Below are 21,318 nucleotides of genomic sequence, written 5' to 3'. Positions count from 1 at the left end.
ATGACATTATGATCACTATGACAAAAATGAAGAAAACTTAGCTAGCTAGCATGCGGCGATACATGTGGTCAACGATAGTGTCTGTGATGCTGTCTGTGACGCTATGTAATTTCGGACTTTATAAATATATATATAAAGCAATTCAAACAGAAAATGACGCATCAAGGTACAAGTGACTCTGATTGCACGGGAATTACCTTATCAAAAACACACCAGTAGGATGGATTTAGCTGCGGCGGCCAGGTGATTGTATAGCTGGAGGTGGCAGCAGGTTATCGCTCGTCCATCCATCGGTACTTGGCAACTTCAGAGTTACGATGTGCGGAATAAAACTTGAATATCGATAAAAGGAGTGCCAGATCTTTATGCTCTAAAATTGATTTTCAAATCAAAATGTCGATACTTTGATAGTACATGTTTTGAGGTAAAATATCATTAACAGCAACACAATGGGAAGTACTATTGAAATCTTGTATAAATGACACGGTTTAGTGGGAACTACTTTTTCTTCCACCTGGGTATGTGTTATGCGTGAGAGCAGCAGATCGAATTGTGGGCGGACCCAAGAAACAAGTCTGAAAAATACTAAATTATACTGTAGGTTGTTCAGTTGTTTACTGCTGGTCGATATTTTTTGTAAAATGCAACAAAATGTACAGTACTTAACTGCATTTAAGAAGAACAGTGTATAACTGTAATTTTTTTTTCTATTTTTACAGTAATTTTTTTTACAGTGTTACAACAATCGGTGGTCACAGCTGCCACATAGACTTGTCCTCTTATTTTGGCTTCCTCTAGTGTGTGTTAAAGGAATGACAACCTAAGTGCAACCTTTTTATTGACTTATTGCCCGGTAAATGTATTCATCGTTTGTCAATTTGCTGAAGAATAAGAAATTGATCCAATATCGGGCTGCAGTGACATACCAGTAGCTACATGCTGACGATACAATAGTCCCTGCGTCTGGCACTTAATGAAATATCATTATGATTTAGTGATTAAAATGAGGGGGCCTTTATAAGCCCAGTAATGTTAAGCTTTGGCTTTTTTGTATTGTTGTAGCAACTAACAAATTACATCCAGGTACGGTTTGTCCTTGACAGACTCAAAAGACTTCTTTTGTTTGAAAATAATACCCTAGTTTATAGAGTGAGAGCCCTGTTGTGTTAATAGCGCTCCCATTACATTATGGAAGCTGACATGCTTTCTATATACTGTATGCAATTACTTTAACTGAAAATTATATCAGGGAGCGTTTGACAAGAACATTTCAAGAACTTGGTTTGGAACGGAAAGTGCTTTGCCGCATTGCTCCTGTGTTCTCTGGCTGCTCTAATGTGTCACAAAGTGGCTAAGTCGACTCACACAGCCATCCCCGTGCTTTTAATTAGCCTTACAACCCAATTCAGTTCCATTAGCACAGCGGTGCCAGCAAAGCAAGTCACCAAGAATCCACATGCATGCACTGACAACTCACAAGTGCATATTTGTAAATAAAAATGTGTACTTCGGGGGGTAAAATTCAAAACTTTCTTCCTTAGGGTCTGCCATGACGTAGGTTGAACAATGGATTTGTTGGTTGGTGACCAATGGAATTATGTGGCATTGATTGTTGATTGGTTTCATTGAAGAAAAAGCCTACTATTTGGCCCCAAACACTAATTTGTGATGCAAAGAAGAAAACGATGCTGTCCGATTGTCCACTGTGAGAAGTTGCACTATGTCCAGAAATATCCCCATATTGTCTGAACTACTCCAGGCAGCATTATTATGCTTATTAAAACATGATCATTGAAGCAGGACTTCAGAACCTTGAGAGAGGCACTCATTGTCTCAATAATCCATCTAGGAAATGTAGTGATATGTCCGGTTCTGCTAATACAAAAATGTTACCAGACTACTGTATATGAGGGTGTTTTTGAAACTATTTCCTTTTTTTTTTTTCCTCCTCCCCCCCGGCCTTCCTAGATCACCAATGTGACAGTGCCCTTCATGTTTAAGTATGCAGTGGACGAGCTTAACCAGATGTCGGGACACATGCTGAACCTGAACGATGCGCCAAGCACTGTGGCTACCATGGCAACGGCCATGCTGATTGGCTGTGAGTTTTAGACTTGTGTTGCACTAGCAGGTGCCGTGCTCATCAGAGGGGACTGTGGGACTGCCTATTATCGCCACGCTGACCTTTCTCCACGCACTCACATCAATGCCGCAGCACAACCGCTGTCTTGTCTTCATTTTATTTACATTATGTTGTCTATATTTGAGACCACTTCTTTTTAATCCGCACATTTTTCAGTGGTAACTAAATTCTTTCAAGGCAAATATTTAGACATCCATACATCGCTTTAGACTTTTTGCTGTATCTTTTTAAAGCAGGTTTTTGCCAGAGGCCAAGGATGTTTATTTTTCCTCGTCCTGTTTGTATGCTTTGGTTTTTTTTTTTTGGTTTTTTTTGTCCAAAGAGAACTTGTGCATAAAAGAGGAGTCAGAGGTGAGGTGGAGCTCTACGATGAAGTCCTCTTCTGATTAAAGTATTTTTTTCCCTGCACTGCTGATAAATAGCATACATACATGGGGAAAATAGTGACCCCACACCTACTGCAAGTCTCTCTGTGTTTGAGTGAGATCAGCTTAGATACACCGTGTAGCCACTTATTTTAATGAGTCCACTTAGGTCTCTCTCAGTAGTACTGGATGAATAATTGGAGCGCATGGACAGGATTCCATGCTGGAGGAATCAGAATAAAAATAAGAATGCACGGAGCCGCTGTTCCGGAATAGAATTGTATTTTTTGCAACCTGTCTGCAATGCCCTGGCGTTGTGTCTTTGGTGGGGTGTGTAATTCTGCTGAAAGGGTGGCCCTGTGCTCATCCAATGTGTCAGATGTCGAGACATTGTTCATTTGATGAGTATTCCTATTTAACGCCACATTACTGCTCCACAAAGACTGGTGGGATGGAGAAATTATTGTCTGACTCGCATACAACAACCTTTATGTGGCTGTGAAATCACCACAAGAAGGTCAGGTGTTATTCAAACACAGATTGATATTAGTTTGTGACAGTCAGCCTGCTTAATCTCCTATGTTTGTTTGTTGTTTTTAAAAAAAATTTTTTTAAACTAAGACAATCACAATTTTGTTCGTTCTCACAAAATTGTGACGACTCAGACTTGGACAAACTTTATTGATCCACAAGGGAAATTGTTCCACACAGTAGCCCAGTTAGAAAGGATGGAAAGGTTAAGGATGGAAAGGATAATACACACAAGAGCACAAAAAGAGGGTGAAAACAAAAAGTATAAAGTAGACAAAAAATGTACCATAGTAGCAATATAAAATATAACATATATGTAATATTTACATATTATACTGTATATACTATATATAACATATATAAGTACAGCACAATAATGTCAAATGGCATTTGATGCAGGTTACTTTATGTCAGCCAGGGTTGTAATCGTGCCAAGTCAAAATACAATGTCATATTACGTTTGAGGATACCAAGCCAGAAAAGACAAAAATAAACATAAAAGATAGCTTTAGCTTACACCAGTGCTGTACATTAGCGCTGGATGCTGCAGAATATAATTCAGTCTCCAGTTTGCAGCAATGGTCCATTTTCTTGGTGCCCTCAGTCTCCTCTTAAATAAAGTGTGTATCCTTGCCATAGCTCTGTATTAATGGTGACCATAGTTTCTTTTCATAACACCCAGTCCTGCAGTTTGAACCTCCTGCTGCTTTTCACAGCCGCTGTGTTTAACCGCCTGTGTCCTCTGCTATCCCAGATGGCTGCTCACGAGCCTGTGCAGCCCTCTTCAATGAGCTTCGAAACATGGTATTTGGCAAGGTGGCCCAGAGCTCCATCCGACGCATCGCCAAGAACGTCTTCCTCCATTTGCACAATCTGGATCTGGGCTTCCATCTCAGCCGCCAGACGGGAGCATTGTCCAAGGCCATCGACCGTGGCACCCGAGGCATCTCCTTTGTCCTAAGTGCCCTCATCTTCAATCTGGGTCCCACTGTCTTTGAGATGGGCCTCGTTAGTGCCATCCTGGTAATTTCTGTTTTGAGATCTATCTTTATGGTGTTTGTCGTGTAGGAAAGGACGCTCTTAATAGTCTGTCTTTGGAGGATGTTTTTAATATTTCAATGCGTAGCACCTTTCATCGCCTTGACACACTTTGCAGCAGATTGTCAGGAAATTAATTTCAGGATATTGTCTCATTTTCATTAGATGAATCCCCGTGTTCTTTGGGTGGCAACCCGCAGCCCATTAGCAACGATGATGAATCCCAAAGCTTTTGTCGCAGCTTAATGTCTTCCTGTAGAGTATGCCTCCCCACATTGGCACCACTAAAAGACTGGCTCATCTATAGCTTTGCCTTATTATTCCACTCTGGACCATAATGTCAGCTGGGCTGTAATGAGGACAAACTCCATTGCCCAGATAGCTAAAGCATTAGCACGATTAGTTCTTGAAGTTTCCCCTCCATTTGTAACACTCTATTTCAGAGTGCAATGGTCACTAACGCCGCACTCTCACTTGCGACACCAGCAATGGAGCATGTTGGTCTGATGTGCTTGCTTGACTCTGTTTCATGGGGCTCCTACGTTACGGTACATTAAATGCATTTTCCTCTACCTGCTTTTTGTCCTCTGCAGTTCTACAAGTGTGGTGGACAGTTCACGGCTGTGGCCTTGGGTACATTATCCACTTACACCCTTTTCACCATCCTCATGACCCAATGGAGGTACAGTAATGATGAGCATGTCCGACGTACTGTATTCCGATATGCAGCTTACGTTATTTCCCCATTGTTACAGATCCACTACCGCTTACAGCAGACCTGGGCAAAATACGGCCTGCGGGCCACATGCGGCCCATTAAGATTTTCAGTCCGGCCCGTAGGACGTTCTAAATCATTTTTTCAGACATTTGACATCAAAACTGTAGCTGCCATGTGCAGTGCTGTTTTTAAATTACTGTAAGTCTTGAACTATAGAAAATATTTCAATGGGTGAAATCTGCGCTTTTGGGTGATGTACGAGTTATTACGTCACAGCAGCTCAGACGAGCAGGGTGGGCGGGGTTTGTTTTCAGAGCAGCCAGCCCGAAAACGCGTGTGTCAGGAACAGACGCGGAAGCAGATTTGTACAACAAAGTTCTGCATAAAAGTGATAATATATCATATTGTTGTAGGTGTTTATTACACATTGCATTCATATGTTGCTGTTTTTTAAATTTTTGTTGTGTTTTGCTTGATTGTAAAAGATGTCTATCGAGGACCTGTTCTGAGAAGTAAGAGAGGAGCGACGTTCATATGTTGTTAATATTCAGTGTTTTATTGGTTATAGTTAATATTGTAAGTCCCACTTTCTTTATTTTAATGCACATTTTGGGTGTCCCATTCAGTAAAAAACTGTAAAATTCCTTTACGTTTTTTTGAAGTGGTCTGTCATAATGTTTTTAGAACTCTATCGGGCATTGTGACTTTTGTTATTAGTGTTCCTGGAAAAAAAGGGACCCAAACACACATACTGTACAGCAGATTTTTACAGCCAAATGTGTGTATATCATTTATTCACACATACACATTGGCCCCCCAGACACATTTTTTTCTCTCAAGTCAAAATATTTGCTGGCTTACAGCAAAGGTGTGCATAGCATACAGTTACAATATGGTACATCACATATTTCCGGTTTCTCATTACCGTATTTTTCGGAGTATAAGTCGCACCGGCCGAAAATGCATAATAAAGAAGGAAAAAAACATATATAAGTCGCACTGTTGCATTTTTTGGGGAAATTTATTTGATAAAACCCAACACCAAAAATAGACATCTGAAAGGCAATTTTAAATAAATAAAGAATAGTGAATAACAGGCTGAATAAGTGTACGTTATATGAGGCATAAATAACCAACTGAGAACGTGCCTGGTATGTTAACGTAACATATTATGGTACGAGTCCTTCAAATAACTATAACATACAGAACATGCTATACGTTTACCAAACAATCTGTCACTCCTAATCGCTAAATCCCATGAAATCTTATACGTCTAGTCTCTTACGTGAATGAGATCAATAATATTATTTGATATTTTAAGGTAATGTGTTAATAATTTCACACATAAGTCGCTCCTGAGTATAAGTCGCACCCCCGGCCAAACTATGAAAAAAACTGCGACGTATAGTCCGAAAAATACGGTACATGTCCGAAAACGAGTAGGAACAAGCAGAGCTTGTTTAATCCTACTCCTTGTCCGTTTCATAGCAATTTCTAACAAAAAATTGTTAAACTTCCCGTACTCAATCTGTTACAAATACAAATAGATAAAAATACAATAATAATGATTATAAATAATAATAAACAGCTGACATAGGCTGCAGCGACACTGAAAAGGACAAGCAATATAAAATGGATGGATGGATAAATTATATACAAATAATAATAAATTAATAAATAGGGTTCTCGTAAATAAGTAGTTAAGTTGTGGTTCACATAATGAGATGAATAGGATTTTCATCCCCTCTTATCGATCACATGCATATGATCAAGTAAACAAAAGGTTAAGTAAAGTATAAATGGCCCCCACATCCTTGCATTTTTCTGTATTTGGCACTTGTTGGAAAACGTTTGGACACCCCTGGCTTCCATAATGAGAAAAGTGATCTCATTGCTTGTTTCTGCACACAGGACCCGCTTTCGCATAGAAATGAACAAAGCAGACAACGAAGCAGGCAACGCCGCCATCGACTCCCTGCTTAACTACGAAACTGTTAAGGTGAGATCACATGTGCTTGCATGCACACAAGTGTATACACATGTGCCTACCCCTCTACACGTCAGCCCTATTTCCAACTCCTCCATTCGCCCCTCTTTTCTTTCTTTTTTTTCTTTTTCTACTCACTTGGGAACAGTCTCTCAATGTAGGTCTTATAGTTACCAAAAATAGGTGTTTTCAGTGTGATTACTAACAAGCCATTGTATCTTAAATTTAACTGGAACATTGCTTATGCTGAATATAAACACATGCATGTATTTTAATGACGATCATATTAAGCAAAAACACATGTAGTCACACTTTATAGGTGCTATGCAAAGGCATCAAGGTACAGCTTGACCCAGATCAGTTGAGTCTCTTCACACATTTTTACATAATTGGTCTTAAATCAGAAACATTGATTGTCTTCAATGAGTGCTGGCCAGGAAGTCAATATCTATTATGCTCCCTGTATGTGATTGTGGGGTGATTAAATTATCATATAATGATACTCCACTAACCGTATCTAAGCAGATGGCTCTTGATTTCTATGCCAAAGGCCCTCATTTGCAAGATTTTTATTTAAAACAATTACAACATTATGATTGCAATCCCGGGCTCGGGATCTTTCTGTGAGAAGTTTGCATGCGACCCCAAAAGTGACAAGCGGTAGAAAATGGATGGATGGATGGATGGATGGATGATTGCGCCAAACACTAAATGCATCCATAAAGTCAAATACAAATAAGGCAACAAGAGAAGTATCCCACACTTCTCTTTTGTAAAGCAATTCTGTACAGCCGATATGGGCATCTACGTACATCAACAATATGATTTGCCTGAGTGGCTGCACAGGACATGTTAAAAAAAAGAAAAAGATTGCCCCTTTTGAAGGTATTGATCAACAGAAAAAATAGTTACCTTGTTAACTCTTGAAATTACCGCAATGCTTACTTCTATGTTATAGTAAATACAATTTTGAAATAAGTGGTATCCAAATACTGGTTTAAAAGTTTCAGAATCAATGCAACATTTATTATTAGCCATGTATTGAGTTAGTCACTGTTTTATTGACCCATTATCATATACCCCTATTATATATACTGTATCATTTCATTAACTACCCTTGTGTTTTTGCTTTCAAAATTGCTTTCAACTTTCTTTCTGGTTTGGATGACATACATTTTTGCCTTGTTCTGTCTTGAACCTGTTTTCTCTGCATTCTCACAAAAATCACCACGCTAGCAGGTTCCAGAGGCTTATTGTTCATTGCTCCAGATATATTTTGGTACTCGTGCCATTTCCTTTGCTGTTACTCTGCATTCTGTTTTCTTTTTAGATTTTGTTCTGTTATTTTGTGTCATCTATGTCAATGTGGCCAAATTTAGCATCAATCTGAGCTGTGAGTGCATATGTAATTAGATCTCCGCCCACTCAGAAATCCGTTCCACTTTCATAAAGGGCTAGATGAGAAACCTGAATATGGTGCCTTGTGCTGCTTCTGTTTGTTTTTGTGCTGTATTCCCCTCTCTCTGTACAACAACCCCCCACTCGAATCCCCTGCTTTTGCCTATATGCCAATCTGTGGTACGTCCTCTGCTGCACAGCTTGTAGCTAACAGATCGCCCACTTTGGCAAAGCAGAAAAACAATAGAGCAACTAAACAAACAGTAGTGTTTGTCAGTCAGTGGGTAATTGGTGCCCAAATTAAGGAGGAAGCGTGTTATTGTAATAGTTTTATTTGCTGTATTTAAGCAATGGGCTTATAGCAGATTGATGACACTTTTTCCTTAAAGGGGCTGTTTGCAACTTGCTCACTGTTGCATTTGCAAACCAACAAATATAACAAGAACACCGCCAGCTAGCTTATGTTACCATTAGTGGTTTAACAAAACATATATTTTTAAATGGTCTGTATTTTTCACATTTACTAAATATATTGAATAAAAAATCGGTTGTCTGTCCGAGGAATGCGTTTGGCATTCAGGCTTGTCACTAACTCTCTGTCTGGGCTACATGTGCTCAGGGAGCGCATGCATACACACAAAAGCAGTCCCAGAGAAGCCACTAACAATTTATTATTTGTTGTTTTTACGTCAGACTATACATTCAACGCTTGCTAACGTTAGATAGCCACATTGCTATCAAAGCGAATGCACAAGCACATCTTACGAACAACTTTAGTTACATCATTAAAACAAAAATCTCCAAAAGCCTCTCAATTATAAACAAAGCAAAATTATACCTCAATGAAAATGCACTCCGTACTCTATACTGCACCTTGGTACTCTCGTACCGTACATACTGTGTTGAAGTATGGGGGAATACTTACCACAACACAATTCATCCTCTGATCATATTACAGAAAAGAGCAGTGCGGATCATTCACAACGTTGGTTATTTAGAACATACTCATAATCTGTTTGTGCAATCAAAGTTGCTCAAATTTGATGACCTTGTTAAATATAATACATTACTAATCTTATATAAAGCATTTAACAAATGATTGCCGCCTAATCTACAACGTTTTTTTTATAAGACGAGTGCAGGCTCATAACTTGAGAGGCTTTGGATATTTCTTATTGCCGAGAGCTAAAACCACGTTTTTGTGTGTCTGTATGCGGAATAAAACTATGGAACAAACTGGACTTACAACACAAGCAATTCCAAACTATTTATTGATTTAAACTATAATACAAACATGGGGTCTGGTTCAAATATAGAGATGAGGGTCTTTAATTTGACCTGCTGCTGTACTCTGTCTCAAAGTGTTAACATGTGCTCAATGTTTCCTTACCATTATTGCTATGTTGTCTATTACCATTGTTGGTATATTCTTTATTCCTACATTGTTGATACAAATTATTGTTAGTGTAATAATTAGTGTTACCTGTGGTAATGCCACTATGATACAACATCTGTATTATAATCCTTGAACAAAGTAAGAGTGAAACTCATGTGAATAATCATTGAATGGAGAACTGGGGGTGGGATTAAATAAATTATCTTCTTCCCACTCCCTTTCAGGCAAAACTGGACAATCATGCATTACATACTATGCATTACCTTTTGCACTATATTAATTTATATTAGTATGTGTTGTCAACTTTGTCAACATCTATGTCATTGCCTGAAATAAATAAATACATTAAAAAATTACCTGCTTAAAGCCGTCAGAGGGCTGTATATAATGCTTAAAATTAGGGCTCTCAAATTTAACGAGTTAGTGCATGTGATTAATCACACAAAAATGATTGAATTAATTATGTATCAATTCATATTAATAACCCAATTTATTTTGAAACCACATGCTCTTTTACTTTTATATATATCAATCAATCAATCAATCAATCAATGTTTATTTATATAGCCTTAAATCACAAGTGTCTCAAAGGGCTGCACAAGCCACAACGACATCCTCGGTACAGAGCCCACATACGGGCAAGGAAAAACTCACCCCAGTGGGACGTCGGTGAATGACTATGAGAAACCTTGGAGAGGACCGCATATGTGGGTAACCCCCCCCCCCTCTCTCTAGGGGAGACCGAAAGCAATGGATGTCGAGTGGGTCTGACATAATATTGTGAAAGTCCAGTCCACAGTGGATCCAACACATCAGCGAGAGTCCAGTCCATAGTGGGGCCAGCAGGAAACCATCCCGAGCGGAGACAGGATAGTTCTAACTTATATCTGTTCTAATTTATATCTGTCAGTAGACTCCATATGGAAGCGCTAAAACTACAACATGGCTGACGGGTAGGGGACGCAGTCGAAGTGGAGGCAAGTAAATAACATTGCCTACAAAACAACAGATCCCAAAGAGACAGTCAGAAAGCGGCTTGAAGACGCTGTTTTTAAAAATAAAATAAAAACATTTTTACCAAAGAAACACCATGACATGTTATGTAGACCACAATAAAGTATTTTAAATGTCTAAAAAAAAAAAAAGATGGCTACCGTATTTTTCGGAGTATAAGTCGCACCGGCCGAAAATGCATAATAAGGAAGGAAAAAAACATTTATAAGTCGCACTGGAGTATAAATCACATTTATTGGGGAAATTGATTTGATAAAACCCAACACCAAGAATAGACATTTGAAAGGCAATTTAAAATAAATAAAGAATAGTGAACAACAGGCTGAATAAGTGTACGTTATATGAGGCATAAAAAACCAATTGAGAACGTGCCTGGTATGTTAACGTAACATATTATGGTAAGAGTCATTCAAATAACTAACATATAGAACATGCTATACGTTTACCAAACAATCTGTCACTCCTAATCGCTAAATCCCATGAAATCTTATACGTCTAGTCTCTTACGTGAATGAGCTAAATAATATTATTTTATATTTTACGCTAATGTGTTAATAATTTCACACATAAGTCGCTCCTGAGTTTAAGTCGCACCCAAACTATGAAAAAAAACTGCGACTTATAGTCCGAAAAATACGGTACTTTTAAAACACATTGCAAAGTTCCTGGTAGCATTTGTGTAAAGGTTGCAAACAGCCCCTTTAAGTGATAGCTGTACTGTAAGTCAAAATAAATAATGCTGGATCAGCAGGTAAGAAAATTACATTTTGTAATTGTTAAGCTGCCATAAATGTTAACAAATAGAATATTCTGCTCTGATTCTCGCTCAACCTGAACAGTATATATAAAACCTGTGCTTTTTTTTGTACCCTTTAAGATTATTTGACTTCTCTAAAAGCCTTACATTGTTATCACTCTATGGATTTATTTTCATTACCTCCCTAATTATCATTCAGTGGGAAGTATGAGAAAAAAAGACATGAAAAAGTGCTTTAGAGGCCAACAGAGAGCCAGACTACACTCAGAGCAGTCACTGAGAACAAATGCATGCTTGATGTGGGCTGCACTAAAGTGTCTGTCTGCCTGACACCGCACTCCATGGTTCCTTAACCTCTTACCCGAATCATATTGTCTTTCTCTCTCGTTCTCCTTCAACATACACATGCTTCTCAGAGTACTGTACTTGGCCTTCTCTGGGTCACTCTTATCTTCATGTTTTTTTGTGTTTCCTCTCTTAGTATTTCAACAATGAGAAATATGAAGCTGAAAGGTATGATGGCTTCCTGAAAACCTATGAGTCATCGTCGTTACAAACAACGTCCACGCTTGCGATGCTTAATTTCGGCCAGAGCGCCATCTTCAGTGTGGGCCTCACTGGCATCATGCTACTGGCGAGCAAGGGCATTGCAGCAGGTGGGTAAAACCGCAACAAGCTTTTTGGTTTGTTGGCATTGAACATTTCATTTTTTTCCCAATATGCAAGTATCTCTAATGCATTCACTGTATGCTTTAACTGCCACCAGGTACAATGACGATGGGGGATCTGGTGATGGTAAACGGCCTGCTCTTCCAGCTCTCCCTCCCGCTGAACTTCCTGGGCACAGTGTACAGAGAGACCCGGCAGGCTCTTATAGACATGAACACGCTTTTCACGCTGCTCAGCATTGACACAAAGATCAAGGTAACTTATCAGGCTGACATACGTACATTTTTGCGCTAATCTTATTACATACAGTATATAATAATAATAATAATAATAAATAATAATATCTTAATACATAAGTATATATACTAGTGTTGTACCAATACCAATATGTTGGTACCAGTACCGAAATATTTTGGTACTTTTCAAAATAAAGGGGACCACAAAAAATGTCATTATTGGCTTTATTTTAACAAAAAATCTTAGGGTACACTAAACATATGTTTCTTATTGCAAGTTTGTCCTTAAATAAAATAGTGAACATACAACACAACTTGTCTTTAATTAGGAAGTAAGCAAACAAAGGCTCCTAATTAGTCTGCTGATGTATACAGTAACATATTGTGTCATTTATCATTCTATTATAGGGCTGGGCGATATGGTCTTTTTTTAATATCTCAATATTTTTAGGCCATATCGCGATACACGATATATATCTCGATATTTTGCCTTAGCCTTGAATGAACACTTGATACATATAATCACAGCAGTATGATGATTCTATGTGTCCACATTAAAACATTCTTGTTCATACTGCATTAATATATGCTCATTTTAAACTTTCATGCAGAGAGGGAAATCACAACTAAGTCAATTGACCAACACTGTATTTATTAAACAGTTATTAAGCAGTGGCACAAACATTCATGTCATTTCCAAAACAGAAAGTGCAAAATTGTCAGAGACATTTAAAAACAAGCTATTAGTGCACTTTTGTGCATGATGTCACTAAGATGACATATCAAAACAACACTAAATTAAAGTGCACTTTTTGTACAGAACGCCATTACAATAGTTTAGAACAAATAAAGTGCACTTTTGTGCATGATGTCACACAAGATATTTCAATAAGTGTAAAATTAAAATTAGCTGCATAATAGGAAATCAAATTGTGTACGTCCTTCGCTATGTGGTAGGTTCCTGCGGACGTTATCTCCTTTTGTTTTTTTCATACGGTGTTGATCTGGAAATGTTTGCCTCGGCATTTTGATGGTGTGGGCGTGTGGCACCGAATGGAGATGTTGACATGCGGAGTAGGCACTCTTCATTCTCTAGCAGGTGACTTTTCAAATGATGCTACATATTAGCAGTAATGCTACATTTTGTAGCAATGTTTTTCCCCCACACGTGACAAATTACGGTTGTCTGTTCGACATATTCCCACTTGAAGCCAAACCACCGCCAGACGATGGACCCCGTGCTGTTTTTCTTGGGAATTAATTATTCCTTCATTTGTTACCAGATTTGCACCTTCTTTCTCTCGTATTACCGCTCGCACCACTCCGCTATTATCACAGCTAACGTTACCCATGCTGCTACCTCTCTGCTCCGCGAGGGTGTATACGTATGTGACGTATGTAAGAAGGTGCACTTGTTGTCTGTGAGAAGGACAGACAAGGAGTGGGAAGAGCCTGTAGTGTAATGCCAGCAGCTAAAAGCAACTGCGTGAGAACGTATACTCGAATATCACGATATAGTCATTTTCTATATCGCACAGAGACAAACCCGCGATATATTGATATATTGCCCAGCCCTATTCTATTATTTTGTCAACATTATTAAGGACAAGTGGTAGAAAATGAATGATTAATCTACTTGTTCATTTACTGTTAATATCTGCTTACTTTCTCTTTTAACATGTTCTTTCTACACTTCTGTTAAAATGTAATAATCACTTATTAAAGTTAAAGTACCAATGATTGTCACACGCACACTAGGTGTGGCGAAATTATTCTCTGGATTTGACCCATCTACCTTGATCACCCCCTGGGAGGTGAGGGGAGCAGTGGGCAGCAGATTTTGTGATGCAAAAAAGTATCGATGTAATCATAGTAGTATTGCTACTTGTGAAAAAGCTAAGCGTACAGCACTGCTTAATAGGGCATATCTATTAAAAAGTGTTACCGACTAGTGCAGTGATACAATTGTGAATTTCTTTTCCCAAATAAAAACGCTAAACAATTATGAACATTTCCCCTTTATATGTACCGTATTTTTCGGAGTATAAGTCGCTCCGGAGTATAAATTGCACTGGCCGAAAATGCATAATAAAGAAGGAAAAAAAACGTATATAAGTCGCACTGGAGTATAAGTCGCATTTTTTGGGGAAATGTATTTGATAAAAGCCAACACCAAGAATAGACATTTGAAAGGCAATTTTAAAATAAATAAAGAATAGTGAACAACAGGCTGAATAAGTGTACGTTATATGAGGCATAAATAACCAACTAAGAACGTGCCTGGTATGTTAACGTAACATATTATGGTGAGAGTCATTCAAATAACTGTAACATATAGAACATGCTATACGTTTACCAAACAATCTGTCACTCCTAATCGCTAAATCCCATGAAATCTTATACGTCTAGTCTCTTACGTAAATTAGCTAAATAATATTATTTGATATATATTACGGTAGTGTGTTAATAATTTCACACATAAGTCGCTCCTGAGTATAAGTCGCACCCCCGGCCAAACTATGAAAAAAACTGCGACTTATAGTCCGAAAAATACGGTAATCTTTTACCAAAACAAACTGTTTATTAATTAAAATTTATTTGGGACACAATGTTAGTTGTATAAGTTACAAAAAAAGAAGAGGAAATGTAGCGATTAAGAAGTTACCAAAACGTGAGAAATAATGTGTGATCCCTTTTAATGTAATTCATACTGTAATCATTTGATTTAAGTTATTGAAAATGATGGCAGTCATCTTGAAAGTATTTTAGGTGCTTGAATCCGACTTTGGCAAAGGTGTCTGGACATTGTACACGTTTTTGTCCGGTTGCAACATATACAAGAAGACCCTGCCCTTCGAAAAGGCTGTTAGTTATTTTTACAAAACGAGCTTATAACCCGTCTCGTGCTGCAGGAGTCCACTTAAGTGCAAATGTGTGCCTGCCGCCTGATGGTCTGAATGCTATTGCGGTGCCCGGCCTGTAATTACAGCTGCAAAATGATTGTCACTTGTTATTTTTCACTCATCAGTAACACTGCTCTCCATTGTGATTCTCCAGGGAATGGTGCAGGCCATTATTGACTGAACACATTATGCATTCAGTGAAACATTTGCATTATATACTTAAAATAATTTATCCCACCACAAAATAAACCATTTTGGCTTTTTCCCATGTGGGAGGGGTTGATTTGTCCTAATGGAGTTGTCTGTATTAATTGGCAGAGGTGGATTGTGCTGCCATTCTTGTCACAATCTAGCCACAATACCAACAGGCCCTTTGGAGAGGTTCTTAACCTAAAAGATTTAAGTCCAAGCCCAGCATGCTACTTTCTGCCTCTCCACAGCTTGAAGGTGATTATGTTGTTATTAAATTGTGCAGAATAGGCTTTCAGCCTTTGTGGAAGGACAGTGCTTTATTGGCTACTGACCTTGGCTTTATCTCAGTGCTATGCTGAGAGCTGGGCTCGTTGTTTACTGAAGGTTTTCATGCGTATTGATCCGTCAATCATCATGAAGAGTGAAGATTCAGTCTTTTTTCAAAAACTACTCAAATTTTCTTCTCCACCAACTAGGGGTTGGAGTTTTCTTGCACCTTGCCAGACTGTGTGTGCCAGTGGCCAGTTTTTATCCGTCTCCCAACTCTTTCCATTTCATCAGTCATTTTGATCAATGTTATTGCTGCAGGAAAAGGATCTGGCCCCGCCTTTAAGCATCACGCCACAGGAGGCCACCATTCGCTTTGAGGATGTATATTTTGAATACCTGGATGGCCAGAAAATCCTGAATGGGGTGACTTTTGAGGTGCCTGCTGGGAAGAAGGTAGCCATAGTCGGTGGCAGCGGGTCCGGGTATGTCAAGTTTAGAATGCAGACAGTCCTCACCATTGTGAATGCTCACAGTCATATCACTCGCTGTCATCAGTGGAGTGTGAGGATGCTGCCGGCAGACCGTATGATGCTGATGATTGGTCTTGTCTGTGCTTTCAGGAAGAGCACTGTTATGCGGCTGTTGTTCCGCTTCTATGAGCCCCAGCGGGGGAACATCTACATCGCAGGGCAGAATATCCGAGATGTCAGCCTTGAAAGCTTGAGGAAAGCTTTGGGGGTCGTGCCTCAGGTTTGTGACTCACCAGTACAATATAATAATGTTACATTGACCATATATGCAATTTATATTGCACACAATAGTGAATTAGTTGTCCACAGTAGCATGAGGAATAATCTGAATTTCATTTAGCTTTTTCCCTGCAATGAGCTCACAGGCTAATCTCAACAGATGGTAGTGTTTTTGTCATTGCATACTACTCTTGCTCCCGCCCACCTTTTGTCTTTGTATCCACAGCGCTCTGTTCCCGTCTCAGCGGCAATAACAATATTCTCTCAAGACTTATTTTTATTTTTATAACCTCCCCCCTATATGTTGTCAGGATGCCGTTCTGTTCCACAACACCATTTTCTACAACCTGCTGTATGGGAACATCCACGCTACACCTGAAGAGGTTTACCAAGTAGCTCGCCTTGCAGGCATCCATGATGCTATCCTCAGGATGCCACATGGTTACGACACCCAAGTTGGGGAGCGAGGCCTCAAGCTCTCAGGTTTGCTTCAGTATAATAACTGTTGTGTTACTGTTAAGCAAGATCCCCTTAGAAACATCTCATTAGATTTATTTTTCTAACCTGAAAAACATATATATATATACAGTGCCCTCCAAAAGTATTGGAACAGTGAGGCGAATTCCTTTATTTTTGTTTTAGACTGAAAAGATTTGGGTTTGACATCAAAAGATGAATATGAGAAAAGAGATCAACATTTCAGCTTTTATTTTCAGGTATTTACATCTGGATCTGATACACAACTTAGAAGATGGCGTTTTTTGTAACAGAACACAACATTTTTAGGTGAGCAAAAGTATTGGAACATGTAAACATAAAATAGATTAAAGTGAATAAGACTTAATATTTAGTTGCAAATATTTTGCTTTCAATAACTGCATCAAGCCTGTGACCCATCGGTTGGGGACATCTCTGCGCTGCTGACCCGTCTCCGCTCGGGATGGTCTCCTGCTGGCCCCACTATGGACTGGACTCTCACTATTATGTTAGATCCACTATGGACTGGACTCTCACTATTATGTTAGATCCACTATGGACTGGACTCTCACACTATTATGTTGGATCCACTATGGACTGGACTCTCACTACTTTGTTAGATCCACTATGGACTGGACTTTGACACTATTATGTTAGACCCACTCAACGTCCATTGCATCCGGTCCTCTCCAAGGTTTCTCATAGTCATTCACATTGTGTTAGGGGAGTGTTCCACACTGTATGCAGAGACATAATTAGCTGCTAGCTTGTCAGCTAGGGCACTACAAATTAATACAATATTAACCAAAGAGAATGGTGTTTGTGATTGGCATTGAAAGGCATTAATCTGCAATGGTGAACAAATACTTTTTGAGAAAATCATTAGATCCTGATCAATGGTTGATTGATCGGCACATCCCTACTGATAAGGTGAAGAAGAAAAGCCTAAATACTATACATCTCTCCTGAATTGCTACTTTTGATTTAGCCTGCCAGAAAGCTTTTAAAGCAATTGTAATAGAGACTGGATTAGATGTCTCATAATACTGCTTATCAAGACCTTTTGGACAATTCTATGATGCCAACAGTTTGGGGAAGGCCTTTTTCTGTTCCAGCATTGCTGTGCTCCAGTGTACAAAGCAAGGTCCATCAAGGCATGTTGGACTAGTTTGTTGCAGAAGGAGGTTGCATTTAGAGAACAAAGATTTGAGATACAAAATATGTTACCCACATCTTCTCAGAATTCCCCACAGGCACATTACTTGTAGATTTCCAAAAATCTCTTTGTATTTTTATTCTCACTGTAACTGTGTAACCTTAATCGAGCAAAATCGTACTTGTTAATATTAGCCTGTCAGGTTACAGTAAAGCTGCAAAAGTTGTGGCCGTCTGGGCTTCAACGTGCTGGTACTGTTTTATGTCTGGTAAAAGCCGCTCGCATTTAAAAGGCCACACACAGCTTGCACGAAACAAAGACTGAGTCAGAGGCAGAACCAGAATCTCCTGCTGATTTTTCTTCACAATTAAATAAAAGTCCTTTGTGCCCGTCATGCAGAATTCTTACGGTGGTCCCTCCACTTGAGGTGATTATCTGCTGAGGGCAGAGAGGGACCTTTCATTCCTAATTTCTTACCATCCCGCAGAGGCCTGTTTGCTTTCTTTCATGAGGTCCGTTTCCTTTCAGGCGGGGAGAAGCAACGTGTCGCCATCGCCCGTGCAGTATTAAAGAATCCGCCCATTTTCCTGTATGATGAAGCAACATCGTCTCTGGACTCTATCACAGAAGAGGTGCAGACACACACGCTTAGCCTTTAGTGGAACAAACACCCACTCAGTCACCTGCTCAAGATGCATGCGATAATTCCACTCGATCCTGTATCACTGTGACTTGCAACCCCCTCTGTCACACACCACCGCTCATATTCCCCCCCTTGCCACCTGCTGTTCTCCCCCCTTTAAGCTTCAGCTCGGCTTAACACTCCCAACCCGTCTTTGTAAATGTTACATTTAATGAGAAAGTTCAGCGCACCATCTCCAAACTTCAGAGTAAAGAGCGGCAGCATGGATGACGTTAATTAAGATTTCTTGTTGATGCGTGTGTTTCCAAAATAACATATGTAAACATTGCAGTCAGAGGCATATGAAGGCGGATGTTGACTTCCACTCTTTCGAACCACACATTGTCTGTGAATTTCATCTTTATCTTGTCTGTCATCTCACTCCTGAAGTCATTGTAACCTTTTGAATTAGTCAATGTTCTTGACAAGTTTAAAAAAAAAAATAATGCTGCTGTTTGTTCTTGCGGGCTTCTAGAACATCCTTAACTCAATGAAGACGGTGGTGAAGGAAAGGACGTCGGTGTTCATCGCCCACAGGCTGTCCACCGTTGTTGACGCAGATGAGATTATTGTGCTGAGTGAGGTACAGTCTACAACTTCATTTTTACTTTATTCCTTTTGCCGTCAACAAATACCTTAATTTTCTTTGTGCTAAACAAGTCAAACTTTACAAAGGTTTGGAGTGTGCTGTCTGTGTTAATCACCAGTCCAATTAGATGATTTAGCACGATGAGTCTGCACTCAAATGACCTGCCTATTTTTGCCAGTATTAAGCACGTAGTTACCGGTATGTGTATTATTGTGTTTCATCGGGATACATTAGATATGGGACGGCGTGGCGAAGTTGATAGAGTGGCTGTGCCAGCAATCGGAGTGTTGCTGGTTACTGGGGTTCAATTCCCACCTTCTACCTTCCTAGTCACGTCCGTTGTGTCCTTGGGCAAGACACTTCACCCTTTGCCTCTGATGGCTGCTGGTTAGCGCCTTGCATGGCAGCTCCCGCCACCAGTGTGTGAATGTGTGTGTGAATGGGTAAATGAGGAAATAGTGTCAAAGCGCCTTGAGTACCTTGAAGGTAGAAAAGCGCTATACAAGTATAACCCATTTATTATATGTATTTGTATGTGTCCAGCAGTCAGACATTTTGGTTTTATAACAGTGGTACCTAGAGGTGGGGGAAATAATACATTTTAAGATGCATCGAAATTCGGACGTGGGCGATTGTAAAATCGATTAGTAAATGTCAAATTTCGATTATTTATTGTAAATAATGTAATGCAGACAGTTCTAACATTTGGCAGACTGCAGCGAGCCACCTCACCGAGATATCCGACCACTTCCTTTTATTTTAGGGCACCTATATTCCAGTTTTGCACACATTTCCATTAGTTTAATAAATATAATGGGAATTAATTCAACTGTTTTTTTTTATTACAAATGCACTGTTTTTAATAGGGCTGGGCGATATATCGAGTTTGTAAGATATATCGATATATTTTTTAAACAAGATATGAATTAAGAAAATATCGTAATATCGATATAATTTTTTTCACGTTAAAATGACCAAACTCCGCTTAATTTGTTGTGTTCCTTGTTCTCCCCCGCAACACTCCATGGGCTATTAAACCCCTCGCCTTCCCCCTTCCAAGACATGCTTGTCGTCTTCCCCCCCACTGCACTGACCCACAACAACAACAACACAAGCAAATATGGAGCTTGACTGTGCCACCAGCAGTGTGCCAGTGACCCACTAGTAAGTAAAACGCGAACTTCTGCATACCAGCCAACAACTACGGTTTTCCTGTAATGAGTATGGTTTTTGATAATCCATTCCGGTTTACGACTGCAGTGGTAGAAAATACGGTTTTCAAATTAAAAATAATTAATTAAAAATCGAAGCTACGTAGCTTAAAGGCCTACTGAAATTAATTTTTTTTATTTGAACGGGGATAGCAGATCTATTCTATGTGTCATACTTGATCATTTCGCGATATTGCCATATTTTTGCTGAAAGGATTTAGTATAGAACGACGACGATAAAGATCGCAACTTTTGGTATCCGATAAAAAAAGGCTTGCCCCTACTGGAAGTAGCGTGACGTAGTCAATTGAACATATACGCAAAGTTCCCTATTGTTTACAATGATGGCCGCATGAAGTGAGAGAGATTCGGACCGAGAAAGCGACGATATCCCCATTAATTAGAGAGAGGATGAAAGATTTGTGGATGAGTAAAGTGCAAGTGAAGGACTAGTGGGGAGTGGAAGCGATTCAGATAGGGAAGATGCTGTGAGAGCCGGGGGTGACCTGATATTCAGCTGGGAATGACTACAACAGTAAATAAACACAAGACATATATATACTCTATTAGCCACAACACAACCAGGCTTATATTTAATATGCCACAAATTAATCCCGCATAAAAACACCTAGGTGTTTGTTATGCTAGCTCCTAGCTACTAGCTACAAGCTCGAGCTAGTTATAGCTCGAGCGGGTAATATGGACGGGATCCCGTATATATAACCCGCCAATACAATTCAAACACCTGCACAACACACACACTCACTCAGCCCAAAGAACCGTTCACCTAACTCAAGGTTCATAAAGCTTATATATTTAACCAAAGTTACGTACATG

At 39.3% G+C, this 21,318-nt stretch overlaps 1 protein-coding gene across 1 annotated transcript in view; it reads left to right on the top strand.

Moving 5' to 3' along the window:
* Positions 1–21,318, top strand: part of abcb7 (ATP-binding cassette, sub-family B (MDR/TAP), member 7) — a 57,459-nt gene that overhangs the window by 23,993 nt on the left and 12,148 nt on the right. Inside the window, exons 5-15 of the mRNA XM_062045844.1 lie at positions 1,969–2,101; positions 3,794–4,062; positions 4,671–4,759; positions 6,707–6,794; positions 11,829–12,003; positions 12,114–12,271; positions 15,936–16,099; positions 16,238–16,367; positions 16,678–16,849; positions 18,528–18,631; positions 19,157–19,264. Of these exons, the coding sequence (XP_061901828.1) occupies positions 1,969–2,101; positions 3,794–4,062; positions 4,671–4,759; positions 6,707–6,794; positions 11,829–12,003; positions 12,114–12,271; positions 15,936–16,099; positions 16,238–16,367; positions 16,678–16,849; positions 18,528–18,631; positions 19,157–19,264 (1,590 nt within the window). The remainder of the gene's footprint in view (positions 1–1,968; positions 2,102–3,793; positions 4,063–4,670; positions 4,760–6,706; positions 6,795–11,828; positions 12,004–12,113; positions 12,272–15,935; positions 16,100–16,237; positions 16,368–16,677; positions 16,850–18,527; positions 18,632–19,156; positions 19,265–21,318) is intronic.

The sequence above is a fragment of the Entelurus aequoreus genome, linkage group LG04 (assembly GCF_033978785.1).
Source record: "Entelurus aequoreus isolate RoL-2023_Sb linkage group LG04, RoL_Eaeq_v1.1, whole genome shotgun sequence".
Classification (NCBI taxonomy): domain Eukaryota; kingdom Metazoa; phylum Chordata; class Actinopteri; order Syngnathiformes; family Syngnathidae; genus Entelurus; species Entelurus aequoreus.
This window is presented reverse-complemented; position numbering and strand designations above follow the sequence as displayed.